Here is a 22,658-nt window from a genome sequence, read left to right on the forward strand (position 1 = left end):
CCACCAAAAACTATCAATAGTAACATTAGATAATTCAGCGTGAGACGGCCCCAGGCCGCGAGTGTTTCCGGCGCTCTGCCGTCGGAAGCGTCGGTCACTGCAGGGGGGGCAGCCACTAGATCCTAAATCACCTCTATCTAGGTTTATTTATTTTTACTATTGTCACCCCTGCGAAATGGTACTTTCTACGAAATATTTTCCGTGAAATGGTACATCCCGCGTAAGGTTTTTCGCGAAATGGTAGTTTGCGAAACTCTATATTCCGCGTTATGATCAACCGAGAATTGGTGTTCCGCAAAATGGTATTGGTATCCCCTTTATTTTATCAGGCTAAGCAATGGGGGAGTTGTTTTCTACTTTACTGTGAGAAAAATTTGTATATTGAAACACCCACGAACCCCCCAGAAACTTGCAAAACTCGATATTGTGACAAAGGTCATCCGAGATTCACGATTTATGTACAACACAGTTTAATTTGTGGCAATACGAAATTTGTCGGGCCAGCTGGTAGCGAATATTTCATTCTACCTGCGAAGTTCTATCAGAATCGTTGAGAAAATGAAAAGTGAAACAGATTAAATACGCTAGGGAAGCATGAACAAATCAGGCTTATGTGCATTGTCTTCATAAGCAAATGGTGTCATGTTGCTTATGACATTTGAACCATTTTTTATTTGCACATCGTGTAAACGATTAAAAAGCGTTCAGTTTAAAAACGGTCAAACGAACGGGGGTCCACGGTATTACTAAATTGAAATCAAGTATTACACATAATATGAATATGAATATATGGTACTACCACCTGCCTTAGCAGAACATCCGTTCATAGCAATGAGCCTATCATGTCAAAAAGAGTTGAACATATTCAACGATTGGTCATGCTTCCCAACTCTTGTATGAAGGGCCAAAAGGGAATTGGTCGATAAGCAACATCACTTACACGTACCAGGGATTTAGAGAATCTCCTTCCAAGGGCTAAGTCGCCTGAGTCAATCGTTGAATAAACCGTCTAAATGCAGAATGACTCCAGCAGGTGGGGAGAAGAGCCCGCTCATTATCCACGATGTGTTGTTAGTCGGGCCAAGATTAACCCTAGAAAGTTGACTGTTTCACTCTCCCTAGGCCCACCGCTTCAAACAAGTGCTCTGATGGTCCCTTCCTCTTCCCCATTCTAGTTTATTTATGAAATGTGGTATATATGGATAAAAATAGAACAATCTCACCAGCAGTCCTTCGAATGGAATAGAGTTGCGTCCTTTTAGTTTCCATAAGTGCTTCCAATAATTAGCTTAATTTTTTCTTCTGGTATCCAATATCCATGTGTAGTATTAACACTCGTATTGGCCAAAGTTTTATACAGCAGGAGGTGCTTCATAAGCTAAAACGAAAAAAATAATTGAAATAGCTTATTTTATGCTTACCTATTAACAAGGTCGTGTGGCTCCGCCGTCTGCCCAAAACCTCGATTTTGAGATCAGGCAGCCGGGAACCACCCAGCATCGCACCTCCTAGCTTGGCTACTCAAAAGAGCATTACCAGGTACGGCCACTTGGAGGCGCTAGGTAGGGGCTTGGGATGGCTAGAGCTATATTGGACGCTCCTTATTTGCCTTCCCCATTTCATACCCAAAAATCAAGTATTACACATAAATACAAAAAACTTTAATGTCAATCATTTTGTTCTAGATGTCCTTTTTCTTCAAAATATCTTTATTCCCTTGTCGCGCAATAAGTTTTTTTTCGGAATTTTGCTGAATTTTTGTTTTTAATAGATGATAATTTTTGAATGCACGGTCAAAATGTTGTTATAATAATGTCAAAATGTCAAGAAATTTGTTATATTGCCACATATATTGTACACATTTTTTATATTGCCAATTCAAAACAAATTACATGTGTGATTCTGGAGCGTCCAAATGGAAGGCTGTCTACAGAAATTGGCATTCTATATATATTGATTCTCAGAAATTGAATAATTTTGGTAGAAGACAGTAATGAAATATAGGTGTTTATAGTATCTCCAAGGCGTGACAAGACGTGACGGGAAAAGAGAGGAAAATTGGTTAATTGGAAGGTATGTGAAGTACCGTTCCTTTTTTTCAAACTGGGAGATCCGGGCCGGTTAAGGCCCTAACTCAGCGAGGTTAAGGCGCCGAACAAAGTCGCATTCGACTTTGCGCGACTCCGAATAGCCATTACGATGGGAGCGGGAACTCTTATCCCTACCTCCACGCGGTACCGGCCGGGACGCAACTGGGCCTAGGGTCAACCAAATACCAGTCTTTGGTTGCACCCTCAGTTGTGTGCTAACAGGGAAAGGGGGGCACTTTGTGCCTGAGGGTAGCGTGGCGTAGTGGTGTAAAGAGGCGAGCGGGGCTCAACTCCTATAAGCCAGCTGCGGGCGCCGTAGTGTTTGCGGTTAGCGTGGCGCAGTGGTGTAAAGAGGCGAGCGGAGCTCAATTCCTATAAGCCAGCTGCGGACGTAGTAGCGTCCTGTTAGAGCTCAGGACTTTAAGCAAAAAAGCCAGGTCAGGAGTGCCATGGGCACATTAGGATCGGTTCCAGGAAGATCCTAATTACGGTGTACTGGACGGGCGGGAATAATCGTTTGGATTTGGCGCTACAGGGCTGACGGCTGTGCTATTCTACTACCTTATGTAAGGAAGGGTGATACCTTCCCGAAACGGCGAGTAGGCTAATGGTACAGCTGCCTTCCGTCCCGTTAAAACCGTGGCTGGTCTCTAGGTACGTTCAAAGCTCGTCACTCACGTCAAAGTGCGGTGGTGTAGGCTCAGATGATACATTCCTGACTAACGCCGATCGGATGCTGACATCCCTGCCCCCATGAAGGGTAGGGGGGAGTGTCCCTAGCCATGGCCTCCCTGCTTGCATAGATCACCATGGGATCGTTAAGGCGACTACACAATTACGAGTGGAGATAGCGGCCTAGAGTTGGGACCCTTTCGAATGGAAAAATTTTTAAATTTCAAAGAAGGATCGAATACGGGTGCTACTAGTGGCAAAGATGATATCTTTGCCAAAAGTAGTAAGTTGGCTAGGTCACCAACAGCAAAGACAGGTAGCCCCCCGTTATCGGGGGCGCGACCCAAGAAGGGAAGCCCGCCGAAGTCGGGGGCACAGCCCATACAGGGAAGCCCCCCGAAAACGGGAGCGATACCGAAGAGGAAGTTGACACCACCTAGGACTAACACCCCAGTTAGAACGCCGGTGGCCATCGCTGCCAGCTCAGCCAAGAAGGCGAGCGACAGCGGTAGGCAAATGTCAACGGAGGGCATGGTGCACCCTCCTGAGGGCGAAGTCGGGCTTCCTCCAGCCAGTAGCAAGCTGGAGGAAGCCAAAAAGTTGGTGGACGAGTTGTACTCGTTCATCAACTCTAGGTCAAATGTCCACCTCGACATTAAAAAGCTGGCGGTGAGCCTCCGCTCTACCGTCATAGCTGCCGAGGTGGAGAGGCAAGAGCTTCTGCAGCGATGCGAAATCGCCGAAGCTCAGGTCATAGCCGCTAAGGCTGTGGCCATGCCTAGTCAGGCGCGTACGCCGCTTGCCAAGCGCAAGGCGGCTACGCCCGACCATGGACCAACGCTGGTGGCCAAGAGGCAGCGGACTTCGGCTCGCGCCTCTACCAGCGAACGTGCGGGGGCGGTCCCGGATGGTGCTTCCGGGACCGGGGAAGAGGATTGGCAGGTGGTTAGGCGTAAACCGCCTAAACCGCCAAGGCCGAAACCGAGCGAGGCTGCGGCTGCAAAGCCAAAGCCAAGGCGCGTCCATAAGGGCGACGCCTTAGTAGTGAAGCTGACAGGCAAGCTGTCGTATGCTGATCTACTGCGAAAGGTTCGTGTGGACCCCAAGTTGCAGGAGCTTGGGGCCAACGTTGTAAAGACCCGCCGAACCCAGGCAGGGGATATGCTTTTCGAACTTAGAAAGGACCCAACGGTCCAGAGTTCGAATTACCAGGAACTGGTTGAGCAGTCCCTGGGCGAAGCGGGCCAGGTCAAGGCGCTGTCGCAGCGTGTTCTGGTCGAGTGTAAAAACCTCGACGAGATTACGACGACAGTGGACCTGAGTGATGCTCTGCGGGATCAGCTTAAGGTTGATGTGGCACCCGCAGACATCCGATTGAGGAAGGCATACGGTGACATGCAGACTGCGACCTTAAACGTGCCAGAGGCAATCGCCAACAAGGTGTTGGCGTCTGGCAAAATTAAGGTAGGATGGTCAGTGTGTACACTGGTGTCGAAACGGCGTATCGAACGCTGTTTCAGGTGTATGGGTTTTGGCCATCGGGCGGCCAAGTGTAAGGCCCCCGATCGGTCCAAGCTGTGCAGGCGGTGCGGCGAAGATGGCCACTTCGCCAGGGGATGTAGCAAACCCCCCAGGTGCCTGCTCTGCACAGTCGATGCGGGAAATAAGCATGCCACAGGTGGTCCACTGTGTGCGGCTTATAGGCGGGCATTGCAACGATAAGGGTGCAGGTTATACAGATTAACCTAAACCACTGTGAAACGGCACAGGAGTTGCTATGGCAAACGGCAGCCGAGACGGGGTGCGATATTGCCATTATCGCGGATCCCTACCGGGTCCCCCGTGGAGGCACTAACTGGGTTATCGACAAGGGTCGGATGGCAGCGATCGCCGTGATGGGTAGATACCCGATCCAGGAGGTGGTGTCGTCCGACCAAGAGGGGTTCGTGATCGCGGTAGTCGATGGCGTCTGCATCTGTAGCTGCTACGCTCCACCTAGGTGGTCGCCGGAGCAGTTTGACCGGATGCTAGACGTGCTCACCGACGAACTCACGGGCCGCAAGCCCGTTGTCATTGGAGGAGACTTCAATGCTTGGGCTGTCGAATGGGGTAGCAGGTGCACTACTCCGAGGGGACAAAGCTTGTTGGAAGCTCTGTCCAAGCTAGATGTAAGTCTGGCTAACGTGGGATCCGTCAGTACCTTTTGTAGGGGGGTACAACAATCGATCATCGACATCACCTTCTGCAGCCCAATGTTGCTTGACAACATGGGCTGGAGGGTGTCAGATGAGTACACGCATAGTGACCACCAAGCTATACGGTACACGATTGAACGACGGGCGCTACGGCCACGCGGGGCGAAGTCGACAGGGAGGAGGTGGAAAGTGAAGGCCTTCGACAAAGACCTGTTCGTTGAAGCACTCAGTGCAGAGAGCACCCGCTCGAACCTGAGTGCTCGTGAGCTGACCAACGTCCTAGTACGGGCATGTGAAACCACTATGCCTAGGACGGGGCAGCCAATGAACGGTCGTCGCTCGGTATACTGGTGGAGTGATACCATTGCCCAGCTCCGTTCCAGGTGCCACAGAGCGAGAAGGCTAGCGCAGAGGGCCCGGACCGATGCAGATGCTGAAGCTCGGGGAGCTGATCTTAGAGCGGCAAGGTCGGCGCTTAAGAAAGAGGTCAGGCGTAGCAAGAAATCCTGTTTCCAGGAGCTATGTCGCGATGCGGATTCAAACCCCTGGGGTGGTGCATACCAGGTGGTAATGAAAAAGATGAAGGGTACATCTGCGCCGCAGGAAACCTGCCCCCAAAAGCTGAAAGTCATCGTGGAAGGGCTCTTTCCGCAACACGATCCAGTTTGGTGGCCTCCGACCCCGTACGGTCAATCGAATGATGTCCTCACTCCGGTCACGAATGAGGAACTCATCGCAATTGCCAGGGGTTTGAAATCGAAGAAAGCGCCCGGTCCTGACGGGATTCCGAATGAGGCACTCAAAGCGGCGATCCAAGCATATCCCGATATGTTTAGAGAGACGCTTCAGAGTTGCCTAGAGGTATGCGAATTTCCAGACAAATGGAAAGTCCAACGATTGGTACTGCTGCCAAAGCCGGGGAAACCGCCTGGTGATCCCTCGTCGTACAGGCCAATTTGCCTATTGGACACGCTAGGCAAATTGCTAGAGCGGGTAATCCTAAACAGGCTGACGCCTGTAGTGGAAAGTGATGACGGACTGGCAAACACGCAGTTTGGCTTCCGTAAGGGGAAGTCCACTGTAGATGCCATAAAGTCCGTAGTGGAGAGGGCCGAGAAGCCTATGAAACGGAAAAGGCGAGGCGACAGGTATTGTGCCATAGTCACAATCGATGTCAAAAACGCCTTTAACAGCGCTAACTGGGGTGCAATTGCGGTAGCGCTGCATAGGATGAGGGTACCGGATCATCTATGCAGGTTGCTTAAGAGTTACTTCGAGAACCGGACGCTAGTGTACGACACGGCGGACGGGGCGAAGAGGTACAAAGTGACAGCGGGTGTTCCACAGGGTTCGATTCTCGGCCCCACGCTTTGGAATGCCATGTACGATGGGGTGCTGAGGCTCGAACTACCCACTGGGGTCGATATCACTGGCTTCGCCGATGATATAGTCCTTACAGTGGTAGGCGAGTTTCTAGAGGAGGTGGAAATGCTGGCATCAGACGCCATAAGCATAATAGAGGGCTGGATGGCGGGCGTCAATCTGCGATTGGCCCACCATAAGACGGAAGCTGTGATGGTCAGCAACCGAAAGTCGGCCATAGAGGCAAAAATAATCGTGGGGGGACAGGTGATTGTCTCCAAACGAAGTGTGAAGTACCTGGGTGTCATGACAGACAACAGGCTGAACTTCACCAGTCATGTGGATTATGCTTGTGGTAAAGCGTCAACGGCGGTCACTGCTCTGTCTAAGATCATGCCGAACGGCTACGGTCCTAGCAGCAGTAAGAGACGCCTGATGGCCAGCGTTGCCATGTCGGTGCTACGATACGGTGCACCGGCGTGGGCCCCGGCTTTGGAGAGTAAGCGCAATCAGGCATGCCTGAACAAGGTGTTCAGGCTGTTAGCATTGCGCGTTGCGTGCGGCTACCGTACCATATCGTTGGATGCGATTGGGGTTATTGCAGCCATGATTCCAATATGCATACTCCTAGGTGAGGATATCGAGTGCCATAGGCAGAGGAACGTCAGGGGCGCTAGGGACAGAGTTAGGCTGGACTCTATTAGGCGTTGGCAGGCGGAATGGGATCGCACCGACCATGGTAGGTGGACCCATAGGCTGATCCAGAACATATCGTCCTGGATCGGCAGAGGTCATGGTGAGGTAAACTTTTTCCTTACCCAGTTTCTGTCGGGTCATGGATGCTTTAAGAAGTATCTACATACGCGCGGGCGGGCAGATTCACCCTTTTGCCCCGTTTGCACGGTAGCCGAGGAAACGGCGGAGCATGTGACTTTTCACTGCCCGCGGTTTACGTCCACTCGGCAGGTGATGCTTGCGGTCGTTGGAGAAGACACCAACGCCGACAACATCGTGCAGAGAATGTGCGCTGAGCAGCGTGCATGGGGTGCCGTCGATAGGGCGGTAACCGCGGTGATAACGGAGTTGCAACGGCTAGAACGTTTGCAACGACAGGGCCGACATAGCTTGCTAGGGTCAGTAACGGGCTGACTGGGCAGCCCAGGCCCTAGGTGAAGGGTAGTGGCGATATGAAATGGCAAGGGTGTTGTGTGGACCCACACACGCAACGGACAAGTCGGAGTGCTTCGGCACGTCCTCCCTCCTGAAGTAAAACCTAACGGTAGTTCCGGGAGGGGTTCAGGAACGGGCAGCAGGAGAGTTTTTAGTAGGTAGGCGCATGTTGGCACCATGTGAATCCTATTCGGCACCGCGAAGGTGCTGTCTATGAAGATTTTCTCCCTGCATAAACAATACAAAAAAAAAACTGGGAGATCCGCGGATTGAACCAAGCTAATTATAACTGGAACTCGAACCTAATTTTGCTCTGTGGCCCCGTGATTCGCTGACACTGCGTTCGCTAAAAAAAATGAATTTCGAGTTAAAATGGCAGCAGTAAAAAGTCCAGGTTTCTATACGAAAAATGTATTTTTTTGACGTTTAAATTTTACGTTTTTTTTCATAATATATTCAATTTTCAATATTGCTGGTACCATTTAACGAAAGGGAGAGCAATTTTGCCTTAACATTACCTAATAGTATTATGGCAAATTTGGAAAATTAATTGTTTAGGTACTCTGTTTTTTTTGTGTACCTCAACACAAACAATTCGTAAAATTGCACCGGCGTTTGCTTAATTTTTTCGTCAATTTTGCAACGGTTTAAAACGATGTTTTGTGTTAATTATCACCGTAATCACTTTGTAATTGTTTCATGCATTTTTTGGAACGACTGCTGACGAGTTTCGTTTATGTACCTGCTGCCCTGTCCCTCGTAATAGCCGGTTTGCTTGGGCACCGATTGTTTCAACTGCCGTTTTTGTGCCGATGATGGGGCTAAAATATCCGTAGTAAACACTTCGTGCCTTTCCATTTTTGTTTCATTAAAACTCCGGAATTATGTAGGGATGTCTTTGTGTGTTACAATTCTTCTGTGTCGTTAAATATATGGAGGTCAAGTTTGTCAATGAGTGCAGCGACCGCTCACGGCAATTAAGTTGACATTCAACAACAAGAACGGTGGCCGGTGCTCGAACTTAGCTGGGGGACGAAAGAGAAAAGCGGGTTAAGGTAGGTTCCTGACCCAGGAAATTTACCTCAGGTGTTAGATTGCTTCTGCATCTTGTGGTTGTTTGTGTTTTGTAATTGTTTTTTTTTTAGGGAAGACAAAATAACTGTTGCACCTTCAATGATTCGAGTGGCTTGTATTGTGACGGTGGGTGCTTGCTATGGGTTGTTGATTTGCACGCTGTACTGCACGTCTGTTTGTCACAAAAAAATCCTTATTCGCACTTCATTTGCGCAAATAATTGTTCAAACTAGTGTATGATTGTATATGCTGTTTCGAATTTAAATTCCGGAAATTGCAGCGGAATATGCAAATGATATGCAGCTATTTTACCATGTACTTGTAGTTTAAGGCAAAAGTATGCTTGCAAAACATGAGTAATATTAACTTACGCGTCATTAGAAATCATTACATAAAAGTTCACGCATGAAATATTTTCACAAAAAAGATGTAATCTGCTTATACAATAAGGTAAAAAAAACAATCTCTCCTGAGGAGCAACATTTTATTAGAGAAGAGCACGATTAGCACAAATTTACCGTGAAATGCTATTATCGACATGGCTTTCTCTAACAGTACTAGGTACCTACCTGTATCTGCACTTTTTGCGTTCACATGGAGTTTCCTTCTTTTTCTGCTGCAGTTTATAGATCGCTCAAAACAATACCTACGCTTGCGGTTCGCCGGTATAAATAAGTAGCAACATTATAACCACATGAGGGGCTATTGTTGACTTTTTTGCCCGTAGAATTCACTGCCTACGTGCCAACGTTGCTGGCTGTTTGGCTGCAACATGTTGCATATATGCATAATCTACCTTCGGCAAATACAGCAAATACAGCTGTACATATTTTGTTTTCCCACACCACCACCGCCCGCGGATCACAGTGGGATATGGATGGTTAGAACCATGCAAGGGGAAATTTTGTATCTCTAAATTTTGTAGTTTTTTCTTTTGTTTTGAAATATTGCAGTCGCATTATTTGAAGTATTTTGATTTTGTAGCCCAAAAGCCAATACTTTTCTAATGAAATTTTTTCAATATTTTTCTTGAGTTAAAATTTTATCATCCGAGTCAAATAATTCTGATTTGTGATCTACGAACACATGGTATAATCAGTTGAGGTTCGATCTGGTGAATATGGGATGTGTGGAAGCAATTTGAGTTGTAAATCTTGCAATTTCTTCATAATGTTTTTGTCAACTGGGCGGAATTTTCTCTACCAGGTCTAGTCTTTAGTATTTCGCGAGAAAACTGGTGAACAAAACTCCATGCGCATTCCATAATATAGAGGCCATGACCTTGACTGCTAAGTTATGTATATTCGGACTCTCTGGTGGTTATGCTACTGCATTTAAAATACACATACCGCCGATTGTTTACGATTTATTCTTTTCGGAGATTGGTCAAAATTTATTAATTATTCTATGGGATATTTTATTATGGTCGCTACAAACCAATTAAAATTATAAATCAGTATAATCTGACTTTAAAGTTTCCGCTCTTGCATGTATTTTTAAGTTAACAAAGCTGGCGGACTGATTTTACCTTTTATCAGAGCGAAAAGCGAAAAGCTTTATTAAATTATGTCGGTAGCTGTCAAGCAGAGAAAGCTTAATCGGTTTTATTGCTGCGTTCAGCAGAGCGTGATACGGCTACTTGAGTTTTATAACCTATAAAAATCTTCTGAAGAGTGGGCCACTTGCTCGGAAGGCAGTTTTATAGCGATCATCAAGACATTCTGGTGGAGCTCATAGTTTTATTAGCGGTTTTAGCGGCTTGTCAGACCAGCGTCGTACCTCGAAAGCATCGGCGTTGTACTCCCGACATTTCTGGAAGATTAGTCGGAGAATGATAGTTTGATAGCACGGGCCATGGGGCCATTGTGGTACAGCCCTACGATTTTTCTTTTTGTTGGGGATAGACGACGTAGCACAATATGGGAAAGCACCGTTGTGGTGGTGTTGACCCGCGTAATGCCGCGGTAATTACAGCAATCCAGCCGATCACCCTTTTAGTACGTGGGACAAACCACACGTTCCATCCACTCCTCCGGTAGTTTCTTTGGCTCCCAAATCCTTGAAATTATCTTGTAAAGGGCAGTCGCTAGTGGTTCTTGGGTATTTTTGTAGAGTTCTACCGGGTGTCGGTCTTTTTCGGCGGCTCTGTTGTTCTTCAGTTGATCGATTTCTCGTCGGATGTATTTGGGATTGGGAGGCAGCACGTTGCTATTGTTTGTAGGTACTTCTAGGTTAACTTCTGTTGCGTCTCCTATCGCTGTTGAGATGCTCATCAAAAAAGTGCTTCAACTTGTCGACCAGCTCCCGCTCGTTTGTGATCAGGTTTCCCCTCCTCGTTCCTACATGTGTCAGACTTCAGTGTGTTTCCTTTACGAAGTTGGTTCAGCTTCTTACAGAACTTGCGCGTCTCATTAGCCCAGAATAGTTATTCTAACTCTTTACGATCTCTGTGCTCCTTCTAGCGTTTTTTCTTCATCAGGGTGGTGGTCAACTCATTCCGCACTTTGACACGGCAATGCCTTTGGGCTATCCAAGCCTTTGTTTCAATTAACCTTTCTATGTTTTACATTAAGTAACATTACTAGTTTTCTATAGTTTTAACCATTTTTTTGCCAGTATATCGCACTGTGCTAAAATACGCCTTCGCCTGCACATGCGCCAAGTGTTCGATCAAATTAACTTTTCTCTGTCTTGCGTATGTTCGATGCATTTCATCTTCGCCGACGGGTCTTTGCCGTGTTTTTTCTTCTTCTTTTGCTGCAATAGGATGTTGTTGCGCGTACCGTGCCTCCACCGTCGGTTTGTTCCCTCCTACTTATGGGCAATGTCAGCAATGAAGATGATGAAGATGATTGGTGTTCTATTGCATTGTTTTTCATCCGAAGCTGAATATGTAGTGCATTGAAAGGAAAACGCAAAACGCACTACCTTGCTGTTTCCACCTACTATACTTCCCCGTCTTCTGTTTGATGGAAAATGAGGTGTGCATACGCTTGCCTTGTGGGGCTTGACTTTGAGATCTGTTGCAACGCCCGTGTTCTTAATATAGCAGTAACGAACGATTGCTGAAACATACGCCCTTAGCACGATATGCGATCTTTGGATCGGAATCTTTTTAGTTTACGCTTTGGTTTTCGGAACATATTTCCCCGAATCAAGGATAATTTGATCACGTTGATTCAATTTTGATTCATTTGACAGTACCGTCTCAGCCCAAACTGTCAAATGAATCAAAATTGAGTCAATGTGATCGAACAATCCCTACCTCGAATGTTAATCAATTTTAAGTACAATTTATTAATAGTTTTGTATAATTATTGTTAATCAAAAAGTTCAGTAATATAAATATTGCAGATAAAGGAAACTTGAGCTCAGTAAAAATTCGGAGAAAAAATTTGGTGAACGATTTGTGAACGATGGCTGACGTTTAGAGAGGCATACCGGATCAAATTATTTCCTGCAGCAAAGTGTTCCTCCAATTTTTTTCATCCAACTGTAAACGGTTTCGTTGACTTTCAACTTCGAAAACTTTTTTAGTGTTTGCTGGCTTCAATTATCTAATTCATTACTGATTATAGACTTTCAGTTTCTACTGTCACTAATCTGTCCGTGGGAATGCTATGCTGTTATCAATAGATACGTCTATAAATAAATAAGCGAAAAGAAACTACGATCGCGGATGCTGTAAGCGTGGATCACAGCCGGTCACTATATCGACCGCTTTAAACCCGTTTTTCTCGTTATCCAGTGGTCAACCTAGTGCAGGTATCATCTCTATCCGATGAAGCATCTTCACCATTCGATAATGTTAATCCCCTTCTTCTTTTTATGATGGAAGAGAAACAAACATTTCTATCTTGACTCATTTTCTTATTTCGTTTTCATTTTCATTTCAGCTGGCAAAGCTAATACAACTAACTTAATTGAGTGGAAGCGGCGACGGTTGCGGATTGCTGTATTGTAGCTGATTACGCGAACAAGTTCAACGGGCGAATCAAGCGGTCAACAACTGAAATCAACTGATCGTCTGGGTAGCACGTGAACATGGAATCTACATCCTTTGAAAGGCGGTTAAGTGATATGTGGCGGCTTGAGTTTGAATAAGCAATTTAAATCTCTGCGCTGAAACTAATGCTCGAGCGCTAGTTGACTGTGATAAATAGAAGGTTGGCCAATTGCGTTGAAGAAGGCGTGAATTTGAGTTGTGCTTTGCGTTGCGGTTATATTTCAATAATGGGCAGATCAAGTGATCAAGTGGTTTGATTAAAAGTGAACATCATTAAGTGAGGTGATTTTTTCTTGGGAAGAGGCTTTAAAATAAAATTAAAAAAAAAACAACGAAGGACTCACAAGGTGATGTTACTGTACGGTAAAAGATTTAAACGAGCAGCGAACGAGTAACTCAGTCGCGTCCGATGAACACGGAAAACCAAAAATTACTGAAGGATGGGATATTTTTCGAAGCGGAACGTTTTTATCTACTGCTGCATATCGGCGTGTTTGTCACTGGTAAGTGCTGTTAAGTAGTTTTCCGTTCCTTGACATCTCCGAATTAGGCACCTGACATTTGAATTTTTTATTCATTTCTGGTCAAATAAATAGAAACACTCTATTTTAATGAGCATTTAAAAACCAATATCTCGTATATGTGCGAACGTAAATTATTAACTTAAAATGTAAAATGATTCACTCGTTATATTTAGGAGCTTACATTCAAGTAAGAAAAGCTCATTCTATGCTGCTCGGTTAAAGAGTTATGAATTTACTGAATATGTAGTGATGGGGTATTTATGATAATTTTCGTACAAAAGGCGCCAAAAACGATCAGAATTTCGCAAGGTTTTGCATACGAGCATAGTCTATGGATTTAGTAGTGTAAACAATATTTAAAAAATTGAAGATCTCCAGACAACTTTAAGGAGAACTCTCCGTTTTTCTTGGACATCACTCATCACTAATTTTAAACGTTCATAACTCATGAATCATCGTAGAACAAACATTTTTTCTCGGCAATCTAGAAAAAATGTTAGATAGAGGTAGTTTTTCAGAAAATTTTCCACTGCAGTGGAAGCTTCTTAAAAAATTTATTTCTTATTTGTCAATTAATTTTCTTTTAGTGACGAAAATTTCACTATAGCGTTCAGTGTAGAAATTCATGTTTATTGTTTTCAGTATTTTTTTTATAGAAATTCAGAAAATTTGATGCTATAGGTGCTATAATTTTCGAGTTAAGTTTAAAAAAAAGAGAAAAAAAAAATTAAACCCTTTCCAAAAGTTATTCTAGACAAATTTTCGAAAAACTAAATATGCAAATTGAGAGGCGAACCAGCCGCAGGCTGAAAACCTCTCTAATATAGAATAAAAAAAGTATACAAAGTTGCTTATTTACATGAACTCTATATACACACAAAGTTTCATTGAATTCTGAGAGGGTCGTGTCAACCTTTGGTCAAGTTGGCGTGAAATCCGTCAATTCTTAGGAAATTGACTTATTTGCCAATTCACTTGAGATAAAATTGTCACGATAGCGTCATGCTTTGTTCCTGAGTTCTAAGGGCCGGTCCCAATTGATATTCTGGAAGATTTCAAAGCTGTTCGTTTCTTGTTTTTGATAGTTAATATTATTGTTATTATTACCTGTCAATGTTCCGTGACGGGAGCATTGTGTTTGAGCATTTAGGTTATTTGCTCACCGCAGAAGAGTAATTCTCGTTGAAACGGGGCTACTAATGACACGAGGTCTTCAAATATTGAGAGTAGTTAAATAATGAGAATTATACCTTTAATACCCGAAAGAGTGAACCCGTCGTTCGCCAAAGGTCCCGACAGTTTCAAAAAAGTGTAGTTTTTAGCAAACCTTGAGATCTATATCATGTGATATTTCTTAAATTTGCAATGAAACGACTAACGGTTGACATGGTTCTGTAAAGAAAAAGAACAGTTGTTTCGAATAGAGTTAAAAGTTTTTTGACGGCTGTCTTGCATTTGGTCGCCATACTCGAATTTATCAGAAATTTGCCATTTTCGCCATGAGCCCCCTAATCGATTTTCATTTTAAGACCACCATTCGAAAGCTGAGAAAAATGCTATGGTAAAAAGTAAATGGAACAACCATTTATCTGCAGCAAAGTTCAGGAATTCACCATTTTTGCCTTGAGCGTGAAAAGTGCTACTAGAAACACATTCATCAAATTGATTGTCATTAAGTTATGAATTAAATGAAACAATTAACTATCTGTAGCAAGGATTACAATTTTCATGTAAAGTTACATCTTGCTACCGAAAATTAATTGTTTAATCGGGTTTATTACGTCGGGGCAAGCGAAAGAGAAGAGACACAAAGAGAATCTCGCATTGTTTCTTAGGTTCTTTTGAAAAGTTACGTGAGAACTACTCTGAATACCTGAAATCTAATACCTGAAATGATGGTTGATCGTTTTTCTTTGCGAGGCGGAGGAACGGAATTCGCAAAAATTTGAGCTTTGTCTAGAAAATCCAGACAAATCTGGAAGGTTGGAAGCTCGGTGATCGGTATTAGTGTAAGTTAGACCGGATTATGCGACATAATTTTTATTTAGAGTAAAATGTATTCAAAGTTTGCTGGACTGTGTTAATTATTTGTAGAATTTAATTAATCGAGATCGTCTCATATCTGATATCTCTTGCTATTTGCAACATTTATGTCAACTGATGAAACTAAAATGTAGCTTAGAAATTCTTGGTCGTTTGCTGTCATCAATTCATTTTTTTTTAATTTTGCGGCTTGGTCCCGGTTGACTCAATACCGAGCAATTATCTTTGCAAAAAAGTCGGTCCAATTTTTGTGACCTCAGTTCTGAACTGAACCAAGTTCGCATTATGGGAAGGCGCTTTTTTTCTTACTGAAGTATGTAACGATCCTTTCCGTACTTTTTTAACGTTTGGTAAACCGTTTTTAACGTGGTTAACGTTGTTTTGAAAAAATGTGTGTTTTATAATAGGTATGTAATGTTGATTTTAACACCTTTCTTCATGAAAATTAGCGAAGCGCTTGTGAAATCCTCCTCAAATCATTCTGAAGCAGCGTGGTGGAACCGTGGACGGTTTCTGTCGCAATCTACGATATTCCACAGAGTGTAGCTTTGAGGTTTTGGGTATTGTGAAACTGCTGTAGGACAAATAATTTATCATCCGAAAGCAAAGAACTTTCCCAGCGTGCGGCAATAGTAGGAGAGTTGCTCTTACGAGCCTTTTTTCGAACCTGCTGAAACTTTGAAGTCTTGTTATCTCAGCTTCTTTTAAAACACATTTTAGTATTATACTACATACTATAACGGGCGGCAGTAGTTTAGTGAGTAAAAGATTCGGGTACCAACCAATGGAGCCTGGGTGCGAGCCTCACCTGCCATTGCACAACCCGATATATTTTTGGTAAATAATATGGTAAATAAATTTGGTGATTAAATTTTCCAGTTCATCCAATTAATCATTTTTCGCATCACACACTTCCTTTCCAAAATAGTCTTGATCGCGTTTAGTCATATACGAGTAAATAAAAAAGAAAAAACACACCCGGTGGTTTTAATCACAAGACTTGTCATGCGACCATCGGCAACGCGCTGATTTGTTTCTATCGCACCGACCGAGTAGATAACAGTCTACCCTTTCGGCGGTGGAAACAATAAGCGGTCATACAAAAATAATATCGTCACATGAGAAGTGTGTCGTCTCTTCCTACAGTTTTCTTTTACTTTTTAATGCTATAGGATGGGGACGTCCCAGCAATAATATCTATACCTATAAAAATGGATTTCTGTCTGTCTGTCTGTCGGGATGTTCCTTATAGAATCGAAAACTACTGAACTAATCGGCGTGAAAATTTGCATGTAGAGGTTTTTGGGGCCAGGGAAGGTTCTTATGATGGTTAGAGACCCCTTCTCCCACTAAGAGGGGGGCGGCTCCCATACAAATGAAACACAAATTTCTGCATAACTCGAGAACTGATCAAGTAAATGGAACAAAATTTGGTATGTGGATGTTTTTGGAGACAAGAATTTTTTCTATGGTGAATTGAGACTTCTCCCCTCTTCAGAAAGGGAATTATGACTCCTCTCCCCTTTAAGAGGGGGGCTTCCATACAAATGAAATACAAATTTCCTCATAACTCGAGAACTAATCAAGCTTGCGTCTCCACTTGACTGACATCTGAGCCGAAACAAAATGCATAGCTTGTAAACAACAACAATACACAAAGAGAAATTGTGCCAAATTTGGTTAATTTTAACCAGCAGAAAAAAAAGTTATAGCCAGTTGTAATTGAAAGTGTTGCAATAATTTCGTGTTCGACCTGTAGTTGAATTTTGGTGAATTGTAGACGCTAGAGGGGTTAATCACTTATCGGTCGTCCAACGAGAAAGTGTCATGATACCTTCTAATGGTTTTGATTACCTAAACTATCCAATGTCATAAAAAACTAAACTGGAACCATAATGTTGTAACGTACATGCTGGAAACGAAAACTGCTAATTTTACACATCATCACACATCGTTCCAAATGATGTTTGCAAATTGTTACTTATTGGCGGAACCTCCAGTTATTGCGAATTGTGGAACTAAAATATCGTTAGCGATGCAAGGAAAACGTTCATTATAGGCGTAATATAAGTGACCGTCTTATTAGTTCAAGCATCATTAGCTCGGTCCATCCAACCATCTCGAGCGGCAACTGCTTGAGAAGGCAACGTTCAAGTGCAATTGGTCATTTTTGTTAGCTATCGAGTGACGTGTGTAATTCTTTAAGATAGCCAAACTTAGCGAAGTTTTTTTTATTATATACGCTAGGCTCTTGAGTCGAGTTGAATTGAAGATGGTCGGATCGTAAAAATCATCACTTCACTATCAGGTAGATCGGACAAATCACGAAGCATTACTTAATTCATTTATTGCCACAATTAAAAGCTGTTTTAAACATGCGTGGACCAAAAACAAACAGGGCAGATTTATTAGACAAACCAGTAGCGACTAAGTAGGTTTGGCTGCTGCATGGTTTGTTCCGTGAACCGTTGCAGATTACTGGCGCCGCCGTTGACCAAGCCGTTGTCCGTCAAGCAGCATGGGGAGAAATTTCGGTCAAAAGTGAAATTTTGCACTTGTTTGAAAATTTTTACACTATCTGCTAAGAGGGTCCGGGCCAGCTGTGATTAGTCTGACAAAATGAATGATTAACAGCCGGAACAGCAAACTATACAATTATATGTCCATGAACGTTAAACATCTGGTTTTGTGGAGCTGGATTCGCTCCGACACAGTTTTAAAGGCACACGGAGTATTTTCAGGCACAGATTTTTTGTGTGTGGAAAACGAGTAATATTTTAATCATTTTTGGTTTGCAGTTTTATCTTGTATTTTATTGTTTTAGATAACAACTCGGTTTAATTTTCAATTAAATATTGCTATTCAATAAAAACTGTTTATTGATATTGGAGATAGAGTTGGGAAGAGCAGATTTTTTATGCGAGCAAAGTGCATAGTAAGAAAGGCCACTTCAATTTATACCACATTTTGGGTGGATGTTAACGAATACAGTAATGTTCCGATTTTGTCAGCACCCGATTTTGTCTACGCCCGATTTTATTGGCTTTTTATACTGATTTTGTCAAGCTATAATTTTTTGTACTTTTGTGTAATTATGTCTAAAAATAATTTATAAAACTTTTCAGTCTGCATGTAACTATTCTGATTCTCTGGGGAGAGTTTTTGAATAAAATGATGCCTTTTTGCGAGTAATTCGGGGTCAAAATTAGGGTATTTTTATATTAAAAGTTCAACAGTTCCTAAACAAGCAAAGATAGAAGGTATACTATATTCAGCAATGTTGTGTATTTTTACTATTTGTACAACTTTGTAAAATGAGAAAAAGTCTTACAACTACTACAAAAATAGCTGAAATAGAAAATCAGAAACAGAAAAAGGATTTTTCTATCTTTGCTGACTTCAGCAAAATTTCTTGCAATAATATGCTATAAAATTTTGCAGAACACATCAATTGAAACTGACAATGAAGAAAAATAAATTTTTTATTGCACCTTTATGGGAATTAGTCAAAATTTGAATTCCGCTAGACAACAGAACTGTTAATTTTAAGCAACTCTTCCAAAGGTTCCTTAAACCTGAAACCAAATTTTCCCGGTCAAAACTCTAATGCACCTCAAAATATGTTCTGGGCCAGTGTGCTGTGCCCGGTTGATTAGATTGCGTTAAACTTTCGGTTGATCAATTGAGGGTTAAAATTTAATTTTTAGTAGAAGTCTTGAATTTTGAAAAAAATTCCCGATTTTGTCAGTTTCCCCATTTTGTCAGCCCAAAACTCAACATAGGGCTGACAAAATCCTGTAATCCAAAAACTGTTGCGCTGATTTAATTCAAACACACTTGCCTTCAGATTTGCGAACTTCAATTTCACTAAACACTGACTATTATAAGCATTTTATAGAAATTACGCCATTGACTTTATTTTTGAATTCGTCGTGCCGTAGTTAAATTAAACCACAACAATGTTTACAAAATGAGCTTAGATGTATTTGTTTAAGACGGCATGCAAGGTTTTCCCCGGCAGAACAACGAGAATGTGTTGCGTGAGTTGAAGGTAACTTATGAGTGACGGAAATTCTAACGATTTGGTCACTTTGAAATATTACGTGAGGAATCGAAGTATGTACTTGATGGCGATGTAATCAAGGAGGCGACGTAAAATAAGTAGTCTTTTTAACATAATCAACAACGAAAAACATATTAATGTCATAGCTTGTAAAATAAACCTTCATTCCCATTTTGTTCGTCAACCAGTTCGCACCGTAATTATTTAATTCCTTAAATACGTTCTGCTACCCAAGAGGTTGCGGGCCAGCAGTCGTGAAAAATGGAGAGAACTGGAATCATCAAACCCAATACCGAAAACTACGATTCCTGGAAGCTTGAAGTCGACTTTCTGCTAGTAAGAGAAGACCTGTGGAAGTTTATCGAACCGGGAGTGAAGCCTGAAGCGGCTGCTGATTTCGATCCGATGCTGTGGCGTTGATTGCTTGGGACGAAGGAGATCAGAAGGCGCGTGCGACCATTGGACTGCTGTTCAGTCGGAGTCAGCACGGTCTAATCCGGAACATCAAGACTGGAAAGGACGTTTGGGTCAACTTGAAATGGCAGCATGAGAAGAAATCTCTAACATCCAAGGTACGCTTACTGAAGCGAATTTGCGACCTGGAATTCAAGGGCGGGGACAACATCGTAGAGCATCTGATCGAGTTTGAAGACCTTTTTGAGAAGTTGGCGAATGCTGGGACGAAATTAGATAACGATCTTCAAGTGGTCCAAATTTTCAGAAGCCTTCCAAGTTCCTTCGATGCGTTAACTACAACTCTGGAAAATCGCTCGGAGGATGAACTGACGCTGGCATTCGTGAAGGATAAGATAATTATTGAAGTCCAGAAGCGGAAAGATGTTTTTCCAGGAGATTCGTCAGTACTCAAGGCAAATGAAAAAATGAAAGGTATTATATGTCATCATTGTCAAAAAGTTGGTCACAAGAAGCGCGATTGCAAGCTATGGGTGCGGCAAAATAAAGAAACTGATTCTCAAAGTGAACGAAACCGGAGTGCTGAACCAAAACGGCCCTTCAAGAATCCGGCGAAAGCAAGAGTAGCTGCATCTGAAGGAGAAGCCTTCGTTTTCAGTTCTCGAGATAATCCAGTTCAACATTGGATCGTGGATTCTGGCGCCAGTTCCCATATGTGTGCAAATCCGGATTTTTTCCTCTCAATTGAAGAGCCAATCGCTGCTACGCCAAGTTTTGTGACGGTTGCTGATGGTAAAAAGGCTCTGGCCAAAGGTGTTGGCAGTTGTCAAATCATGTGCTATGGACAAGACGGTAATACGAAGAAGATAACGCTTACTGAAGTACTATAGGTTCCTGATTTGGATATGAACCTCGTTTCGGTGGGGCAACTCGTTTCAAAGGGAGCTACCGTGATTTTCAACCAATGGATGTACTGTCAACCGCGGACACCGGATTGCTGCGGTTACTGTACGTAAAAATGGATTGTATCACGACTGGCATAGGAAATTCGGACATCGTGACGTTCATGCTGTGCAGGATTTGGTTCAAAAGCAACTAGCGACAAGACACGTAATTGTGGAAAGAAGATCATTTGCGAAACATGTTTGGCTGGAAAATTTACACGTTTATCATTTTCAAAGAAAGCAAACAAGAAGTCAAAGGCTGTAATAGATTTAGTACACAGTGACTTGTGCGGACCAATGAAGACGGTCACTCCTGGAGGTGGTCGATATTTTCTAACCCTTATCGATGACTACAGTAGATATACGATGCTGTATTTATTGCGGAAGAAATCAGAAACCTATGAAGCTATCGAAGATTATGTGCTGAAAATGAAAACGATGTTTGGAAAACCACCAACGAAGCTGAGGTCGGACCAGGGAGACGAATATCAGAGAGGCGATTTGATAAAGTTCCTGAAGAGTGAAGGCATCTAGCAAGAGTTTACGGCGGGTTATTCACCTCAACAAAATGGCATCGCTGAACGCAAAAATCGTTCTTTGGTCGAGATGGCACGATGCTTACTATTGGAGGCTGGAATGCACAATCGTTATTGGGGAGAAGCCATCAACACAGCAAATTTTCTGCAGAATATGTTGCCAACCAAAGCAGCTGATTTAACATCGTTCGAGAGCTGGCATGGATTTAAACCAGATGTCGGAATACTGCAAGTTTCTGGTTCAGAGGCATACGTTGGCATAGCTGAGCTTAAGCGTACGAAGCTAGAAGCTAAGGCAGTAAAAATAATCTTCGTGGGATACTCTCTGCACCACAAGGCGTGGAGATTCATCAATATAAAAACGAACGAGATCACCATAAGTAGAGATGCGCGTTTTCTGAATACGTATCAAACCAGCGAAGGTATTCCAGAAGAAGCTGAAGATATCCAGTACTTTCAGTTGCAGCTAGTAAAGGATTTAGAATGCCCAAATAGTTCAGAAGATGATGAGCAGTTAATATGTCGTGAAAACACAGAAGATGCCGATTCTGAGGATAATCTGGACGAGTCATTATATGAAGATGTGAGCATTCTAGAAGAGCGTGAGTTCGAGGAGGAGCAACCGGGGATTCAGGAGGACAACTTATTGCTGTGAATTGTAAAGCAGTATAAATGACTGTAACATTTAGTTATATCTTAATCGTATATTGAAGATTATTAAGTTGCGTGTTCCAAAAATTGTTGTATAGAATGCAAGATAGAATTATCAAAATTTTTGCACGTATATTGCCTCCACTTTGGTACTCATATGTTCCATTCTGACCGCATTGCTCCTTCCGTTCGGCTCAGAGTTTTGTAGTAACGTTTAGTCACATGACTCACTGTTGTCTGTACGATTCCAAGTTGTTATTCGATGTCCCGATGAGAGAGTTGAGAATTTTGCAGGTGTTTGCGCAAAATCAATTCGCAACATTGCTTTTCGGTTGAGGCCATTTTATCCAATTTTCGTAAAACTGACAGCGATAAAAATACAGTGTAAACAATACATTCTAAACTTCTTCTACCCAAATTTTCAAGAGAATATACCCAATGGGTAATTTTTAGGGATGGGAACTATCATTAAAAATCGTTACTGATAACCATCAGTAGTTTCAGTGCGTTACTGATAACTATCAGTAAATATCAGTAATTTTACACATCACGGCATTGTAGCAAAAAAATAGGAAATTGTAATATAACTGCATTATTCATTGTAATTTTACATTGTAATTTATCAGGTGGACTTCATGGGGCTCGCGAAACAACCAACCAGATTTTTTCCATCCGATAGATCTTGCAGAAATGTTGAGGGTACATCGTGTCCTCGGATCACATCTTTATTGATTTCAAAGCAACATACGATACATCGAGACCAGCTATGGCACATAATGCACGAAACCGGTTTTCCGGATAAACTGACACGACTAATCAGAGCTATATTGGAACGAGTGATGTGTTTCGCACGTCTGGAGGACACAATCGAGTCCCTTCGAGACGCGGCGATGGTTGAGACAAAGTGACAGCTT

At 42.8% G+C, this 22,658-nt stretch overlaps 1 protein-coding gene across 3 annotated transcripts in view; it reads left to right on the plus strand.

The window, feature by feature from the left end:
• The window catches only part of LOC128744379 (uncharacterized), a 60,086-nt gene that overhangs the window by 29,423 nt on the left and 8,005 nt on the right, over positions 1-22,658 (plus strand). For 2 of the 3 annotated variants that reach the window (XM_053841355.1, XM_053841356.1), the window contains exon 2: positions 12,460-13,072. In XM_053841355.1, the coding sequence (XP_053697330.1) occupies positions 13,010-13,072 (63 nt within the window). In that variant the 5' untranslated portion in view covers positions 12,460-13,009. Of the gene's footprint in view, positions 1-12,227; positions 12,329-12,459; positions 13,073-22,658 lie in introns of those variants that run through there. The other variant, XM_053841357.1, reaches the window with a different exon arrangement.

Source organism: Sabethes cyaneus, chromosome 3, assembly GCF_943734655.1.
Source record: "Sabethes cyaneus chromosome 3, idSabCyanKW18_F2, whole genome shotgun sequence".
Lineage (NCBI taxonomy): Eukaryota > Metazoa > Arthropoda > Insecta > Diptera > Culicidae > Sabethes > Sabethes cyaneus.